The sequence below is a fragment of the Nymphalis io genome, chromosome 2 (genome assembly GCF_905147045.1).
Source record: "Nymphalis io chromosome 2, ilAglIoxx1.1, whole genome shotgun sequence".
In the NCBI taxonomy this organism is placed as follows: Eukaryota; Metazoa; Arthropoda; class Insecta; order Lepidoptera; family Nymphalidae; genus Nymphalis; species Nymphalis io.
The window spans coordinates 3,320,466-3,328,922 of record NC_065889.1 but is presented as its reverse complement, the minus strand read 5'-3'; the positions used below and the strand labels follow the sequence as shown (position 1 = coordinate 3,328,922).

Here is an 8,457-nt window from a genome sequence, read left to right as displayed (position 1 = left end):
TTAATTTTCACCAAGAAGTTTTACCTTGAATATAAATCACTCGTTTCTTTTCGATACACACAACAAAAAAATGTTTTGATTTTGTATCAAATATTATATCTACAGCTCTTTGTATGTAATATAAGTTTAACATGTCGAGTAACTTTGCCATAAGTTTGACCTTGATGTAAGATAATTCGAGGCTAGTTATAGAAATGTGTTTAAGGTGGTGGTACCGTATGCGACGTGGCTTTTTCCTATCTATTTCGGCTATACATTTATTATATAGAGGAATTTTACAATTATAGCATTCAACAAATAATGGTGCGAAAAGATATCTAAAATTTAAAATCAAATACTATAACGATTTTTAAAGGCGCTGTTCAAAATTACGTTTTCAAGTCAAAAAAAAAACTTTTTAAAAACAACACTGGCATCAAGAGTATATGAAAAAATTCAGTTAACCAATGAAACTGGTTTATTTAGTTGTTTCAAATGAATAACTCGTATTTTTTATCATGTATGTAGAGAAAATATGCAAAAGTATGATTGAGTGAAATTTCCTTAAAATATATTAAAGATTTTATGTTTTCGGTAAAATAATTAATGCTCCATTTTAACATTAATGTTGAAAATCATAAAATTTCAAAAAATATACCAAATACACCCAAGAAGCTATACATTCTACATAAAATTAAAAAAAAGATGCGTTTTAATTTACAAAAAAAAAGCTTAAAACTGGTATCGTATGACAGCAGCCTCTTTCGTCGAATGTTGTTTATAGACTCGGCTGCGCCGGCGCCGGTTACAATGTGCGCCACGACGGGCAATACAGAGCAACCTTCCACGGGAAACGCACGTGTATTTATAATAGATATATATTTTGTTATTCTTTTAGAATCAGTTATTCCTCCAAGATGAGAAGTTTACTCATCATCTTCGCTGTGTGCGCTTTTGGTAAGTTTTACAAATTACTAATTATAATATTTTATATTAAGAAGATTCTTGAAAACAGCCTTCGTTTAAAAAAAAATAGTTTTTTCTTATAATTCAAAAAATCTTATATTTCATACTATTTGGATAAAAATAACTGTAAACAAACAATAAAAACTTTTACATATTAAAAATCATAAGTAATTTTTATGTGTATTTATGTAAATAATGTAACTGTAGTATAAATAATATTTAAATGAGTATTTCGTCAAAGACCAACTTTATGCAGCTTTAAGCTCCACGCGAAGTAAAAGCTCAAAGCGTGAATTGCTTCATTGCGGTCACAGCTATATAGCATATATATTTACAAGATTATATACGCTGTTTAGTTACAACGTTTAAATATTAAATATAAGACGTAAATACCTTTCCGATTTAAGGGTTATGAAAGTAACAGTAGCCAAGGACGCATTGCGAATTCCTACAGTTTGTGGTTACTATTATGTTAAACTTATTTATTACAAAATTATAAACACTTTTTACTTTCGGTTACTCTCTCTTGTGAAACAAAGTAATTGTTTAAATTATAATTTTATATTATTACGTCAATTAGATTGCTTTCTTCCTCGTGAATGTAATTTCATGCTATCAATCAATGTCAAACATATTCAAAAACTAGACTAGACTCCCCTCTCATTTGAACAGTACTCATAGCCTTAAGGTTATTGAGCGTGTGTGTATAGGCAGTTGAATTTAATTTAACTACAATAATTTTTACTTAAATTTTGTAATAGTTAAAACGAAACTACTTTTATAATGGTTTTTTATTTTCATACACAAATTGTTTAAACGACACTTCGTTAGAAAGCTCATTATTCTCTTCCTCAGTCGAACTCTAGACCGCAGACCTCGAAATAAGATCGCGTAACCTCTCTACCCGGAATAAGCATTTTTAATTAATAAACACTAAAAGATTTCTTTGCATAATTTTAATTTATTTAAAAAAAAATTGATTAAAAATACAGATACGTAATAAAAATAAATGATATTAGTATTAAAAAAAATGTTTGTATTAAACATAAAGAAAGACATAATAGACTATTTGATAGATTAGTAAATTATTGTAAGTATTAAAAGTAAATTCAACAATATACACCAATCGTCCTCCTTTCACGTGTCCTTACAAATGTTCTAGTAATTTCTTAATGTACATTTTGCAAGGGCAATTTTACTATTGAATGCTGTCACGGTATATCGGATTTTCGAAACCTATGAGGTAGCCGTTATTGTGTTAAATGGCCTGTGTGTAAGTAGCGTGAATTGGAGCGCTTTCGGCAATCGTGATCATGATTTTTTATATATTTTATAATGTAACAACTGAAAGGATAAATTTTATTACAATATCGATAATCGAATGTATTATAAATAAATTTTACCTTTCTACGTAAGACCAGATTGTTAAATTTTATCAAGTTGTTCATTTCATGCACAGTTCAGCACAAATGCGTTTATTTTGCAATTATTATTAATAACTCGTTTTGTATAAACGATAAAATTAACGGAAAAAATTATAGTCGAGAGCTGAACTTATAATTTTAACCTAAAATTGATTATTGCATTTAGATACAATATTTATATATTTTACCATATTTAACTCCCGAAGTTAACTCTTATAATATTAATCTCTATTAATCTCCATTGATTTATCTCTATTTTAATGTGCAAAACTCTGTCTTAAAATAATGTTTCGAACAGTTTCAGCTCAAGATTTCGACTGCCCGGATAAAAGCGGCTTCTACCCTGATCCCTATCAATGTGACCTTTACTACAAATGCAGCAGAGGTTAGTATCGTGTGTCGAAAGGTCAACGGGTTCTGACATGTCGCTTTAAATGTCATTTACCTTCATACACATGATTGCGCACACGGTATCATTAATTTTATTATTTAACATAATTTTATTTTAATACAGTGGACAGTGGTAATAAGACTGTAAAATTACCTACTAATGACATTTATTTAATTTATTAATATTTATATATTTTATACATATATATAATATTTATGTAAATATTATATAATATTTATATAAAATTTCCATCGTCTTATATAAATATTCATAAATGTAGAATATATGATAATCAAATGACTTATTAGATAAATCATTATTTTATTTTTAGTAGATTTTTTATTTGTGTTCTACTATTGCCAAGGAAAAACTTTTATATGGGCATTAGATGATATGACAATATTTATACATAAAAGCCTAATTATTGTTATATTGGTTACAAAGTCAAATAAATATCTCACATAGTGTTATGTTTCATCTCCTCTCAAAGAGAAAGCTTAAAGGCTTTGCCACCACACTACTGCAGTGTGGGATACATATATATGTGACGAATCAAAGACGAGATAGATTATAAACACAAATTAAGCGCATGAAATCGTAGTAATACTTGCTTGAAATTGAACCCGTGATTGTTGGTTCAAATTGACATATCTTACCTACTGGTGGACATGTCTTATCTCAGTTACATAATAAATATTGACTTATTAATTAGAGCAAATAATATATAAGTAACATTTCTAAAAAAGTATCTCAATATGACTCGACTAATTGTTTTTTATTTTATTTCGTATTCTATTTTACCTTAAGGTAACTTAAGGTTGAGGACAATTATATTATTACAACGCATAATCACCGTAATGATTATAAAATAAATCGTATGCATAATTATTTCATGCAAGGTCACATATCATATGAAATCGACGTAAAAAAGTAATGGACAGTGTGAAATAAATTCCTACATATTGCATTTGAAATTACATTTTTCAACAAGGGTCACTGGTTTTCGTATCAGCTTAGCAATTAAGTTCTAGGTTAGATTGCAAGTCAAGATAAGCATAAAAATGTATTGCTTAAGCAGTTACTTCAAATTCTTGCATCTTAAATTAATTTCCCTTTAAATTTGTGCTATGATTTTAGTTCGAATTATTTTGATATTACGTGACTCCTAATTTACTATTTTGTTTCAATATTTCTATATAAACGTTTTGTAACGAATACGAATAAGTTTCGAGTATTTTAGAAAATACAGTAATATAGAATACGGTGAAAGCACAAAATACTAGAACGGAATACAAAACATCGTTTTGTTACAGATTCCTTCGTGTAATACGAATCGATTATGTTGATTTCTCACGTTATTTTAAAATTTAAATCACATTTTTTACTTTCCATGTACGTGCTTAAAATATTACTTGCATACAAATATTGTATTTGATAATTTAAATTAATTTAATGTTGGAAGTTACTATATTAGTGAATAATGCCTTTTTGCCAATGATTTACTGACTGTACTGGTACTTAGTTTTATTAATAACAGTACAACTCGACCTCCTAGGATGGATGAACTAATTGATGCTCTCATAAACAAATCAAATAAACAGCGAACGAATGTTTACTTAAATGATCACGGTATGTCTTTAGAAATTTTATTTACTTTCTAGGAAAATCAGAAACAAAGCTCTGCCCAGACGGTTTAGTTTTCTCTGATGAGAACCCTAACAAGGAACGCTGCGACATCCCTTCCAACGTTGACTGTGGGGACAGGAAAGAACTGCGTACGTATATAATAACCTAATTGATACAAATTATTACGTTATATAGATAATTACGTCGAAAAGAACAAATACACAAAATAAATAAATTTTAATCAAAGGAAGCTTATTAAAGTTAGATGTTTGAAAGGAGGTAATTATATCTACCAAGTTAGTTATTTTTGGGATTTTTTAATAAATTCGTGAAACCTTTTACACAAATATATTAGTAATTAATGTCAAGAGCTAGTCATAAAATATTAGTTAAATAAACAAATGCCACGCCTTGATTGAATATGCATTCACAGAGTTTCTCTTTACAAGCTTTTATTTAACTTCAACTTTCTCTGTATGTAAAATTTCGAAATTAAATTTAAACCAGTTTCAACCAACCGACTTCGATGAGCAGAGAATTTTGGGGATAAAAACAAACACATCTAAAATTAAGATATAAGATCGAGTTAAAGAATGTTTTTTCTATATACATGTATTGTTGGGCTTAATAAAATGTACAAGTATTGATCACCAGGGCAAAAATCTCATGGTTAACTTAAAAAGGACAGTAATATAAATTGAAACAAATTTAACTTAGGTGTATTTTCTTTTCAGAGGAACCTAAGCCCACGAAAGGTTGCCCCAGACAGAACGGATACTTCAAACACCCCGATCCTCAGGTATTATAATTGTCATGTCATACAACAACAACATATTAATTTATATATATAAATATAAAATTTATATATATATATATATATATATATATATATAATTTTTTATATAACATTTTTTGAAAATCTCCTTAAATAAAACTTATATTGTTTCAGTTTGTGAAAATACTTACTTTTTTTAATTAATTTTTTATTACGTATTCAGTGCAACTTTTTTTATACTTTTAAAATTGAACTTAGCAAAAGTACTTAATTTTATGTATATCTGTTAGGCATGTGACAAATTCTACTACTGTTCGGACGGTACCCCCAACGAGTTGCCTTGCCCTCCTGGTCTCTACTTCGACGAGGAGTCCTCAAACTGCGATTGGAAAGAATCCGTACAAAGGCAGTGCGACCAAATTACTAAGGGTAATAATTCATTTACAATAGAAAGATATGAGGGACGCCTTATTCATTAAAACTAGCTTAAACAAAGTACTATCAAAATTTTTAGTATTTATTTGCTTATAATATTGTTTTCTATCTAAAATGCAATTACGGTGATGTGGGTTAAATTTCTCACCACTGTATTAATCCAGAAAAGTATACCAATTGTACGGAAGGATGTATTTTATATACATATATTTCAAACCATTTGCAACTCTTTTCAATTTATTCATCATATTTAATTATCTAAGACAAACAATAAAAAAACACTTTCCAAATAATTCGTTCAAAGAAAGATTGAGATTGTATTCGGTCTCGGTGAAACTAAATAAAATGTACTGTTTTAACTCGTTCAAATCTCTAATATTACAATTGGTAAATATAATAATATCGATCAATCTAGAAAACAATACTATTGATCTACAATTTTATTTCGAAAAATCATAAGTACAACTACAATAGGCTACAAACAAAAATAAGTAATCGTAAACATTTGTTTTTATAGTTATCGTAAATATTATTGTTTTTATATTTGGCTTGAATATTGTTACAGATGTTTTAGATGACGGTTTCTCTTGCCCCGACGGTGAAGTGATGGGACCTAATGGACGCGCTCTTCCTCACCCCACATTCCCCCATCCCGAAGACTGCCAGAAGTTCTACATTTGCCGTAATGGAGTCCAACCACAAAAAGGCAGCTGCCCCTCTGGAAAAGTGTACAACGAGGACACATTTATGTGTGACAATCCTGAAAAAGTTCCAGGATGGTAAGGAACCATATATATTTTATAATAAACATAGTTTAATGAATGTTAATTGCTTTTGAAAAATATGCACCAGCTTAAAAAGTATTTTTGAATGAACAAAGAAACCGAAAATCTTCCTAAAACATTAAAAAAAATATATTTTTTCTTATAGATCATGTGCATGTGCGTATGTAAATTAAAATATTAAAAAACTATTCGGAAAAGGAAACGTTTATGTACTTTAAAAATTACGTTTTTAAGTACTTAATTTATTTAACGAAAAAAACTTTTATAATAACCTAATGATACCCGGCCATTAATGCTTCCTAATGCAAAACGAATTAATGTATATTTTTTTTACAGTGAAAATTACTATGAAGGCCAATCAATTGAGAAAAACAAGTTACCGAAGAAGGCGTAACTATTAGATAATAAGTTTAATTAATTATTAATGTTAAAATTTAAATAAATAGTTATATAGATATTTTTTTGAGTTTTTACTTAAAGGACCTTCCATATTGATTTACTAATAATTTTGACCTTTTTATTATACCTAAATATTTTTTACCTGGTTACAGTAAAAGGTTGTACGAGGATATTAAATGATTTCAACAGACAGTATATACATATGTATTAATATTAATTTGTTCTCCTTTAAATTTGTAAGTTTTTATTATAACTCGACCAATGGGATATCTTCCACTCATTTTAGGCTATTTGACATAACACTAAATTTAATATGGCTCCCTCTAGAGATTATAAGTCCAAGCTGCCAAAAAATCAGTTGACTGAAAATATTTTAATTTTTCGTGTTGAATGTCAATTGAAAGAGTATTTCAAATACATATGCTCTAAAAATATAAAATCCGTATAATTACTTTTTCACGTGCTCCCGTGCGACAATGTCACAACTTCGTATAAATTAAAAAATATATTATTGCGATAAACGATCGTCAAATATCAGAAAGCGATATGCGACATAGTGACCATAATAATTATAACATTTCAAGATTACATGCATCAAAATAGTATATCACTATAAGGATGTCAACATTTAATGGGTAAATAATGTAGTGAGTTTTTATAGTATTTAAACAGAATATAGAAAAATGTAGAAAATACGTATACTAATGTCGGAGAATTCATGTACCTATCACCTCGTAGCCTATATAAAACTAACCGTAACAGCCTGTGAATGTCCCACTGCTGGGCTAAAGGCCTCCTCTCCTCTTTTTGATGAGAAGGTTTGGAGCTTATTCCACCACGCTGCTCCAATGCGGGTTGGTAGAATTCACATGTGGCAGAATTTCAGTGAATTTAGACACATGCAGGTTTCCTCACGATGTTTTCCTTCACCGTAAAGCACGAGATGAATTATAATCACAAATTAAGCACATGAAAATTCAGTGGTGCTTGCCCGGGTTTGAACCCACGATCATCGGTTAAGATTCACGCGTTCTTACCACAGGGCCATCTCGGCTTTTTTTTTTATAAAACTAACATTTTAATAATTAAACCCCATAAATATTTTTTTAAAATAAAAATAACAATATCGCACGAATTAAATAGTGTGTGTTTAAAATCGTCTAAACAAAATCTTAATACACAATAATCGTGATAAAAAAATAATACATACATTTATATTTTTTGCTAGCGGTAAGTAGCGCTCGTATAACACACAGTACATGTATTATCGATATACATAAAAATCATATAAAATTATATAAAATATATAAATATAAATATATAAATTAAATATAAATATATAAATATAATTATATAAATTATATAAATATAATAATTATTGTATAATAATAATTAGTTTAAAATTATATCGCTTATTTCACAGTATAACTATGATTAGCTCATGGTATATGTATAACTTACGATATACTATTAAACCGAGGGAATGATTATAACACAACATCGCATGTTTTAAGTAAACTTATGAATAATAATCAATTAAACAATTATATTTTTTGTCGTAGTTGATTTAATTAGTGTCTGAAATTAAAACTGGCTCAGTAAACATAACTTTAAAAGATAATATATGTACATATATTATAATATTATATATTATGTAATCGTGCTGTGTCTAGTAGT

At 28.3% G+C, this 8,457-nt stretch overlaps 1 protein-coding gene across 1 annotated transcript; it reads left to right on the top strand.

Annotated features, from left to right (window-relative positions):
- Nucleotides 1-821: 821 nt before the first annotated feature.
- On the top strand, nucleotides 822-6,836 carry LOC126775956 (protein obstructor-E-like). The gene is made up of 7 exons (XM_050498184.1): nucleotides 822-936; nucleotides 2,668-2,754; nucleotides 4,422-4,535; nucleotides 5,121-5,185; nucleotides 5,452-5,590; nucleotides 6,162-6,375; nucleotides 6,718-6,836. Exons 1-7 carry the CDS (start codon nucleotides 897-899, stop codon nucleotides 6,773-6,775), a joined length of 717 nt encoding a protein of 238 aa, XP_050354141.1. The 5' UTR covers nucleotides 822-896; the 3' UTR covers nucleotides 6,776-6,836.
- The last annotated feature ends 1,621 nt before the right edge of the window (nucleotides 6,837-8,457 follow it).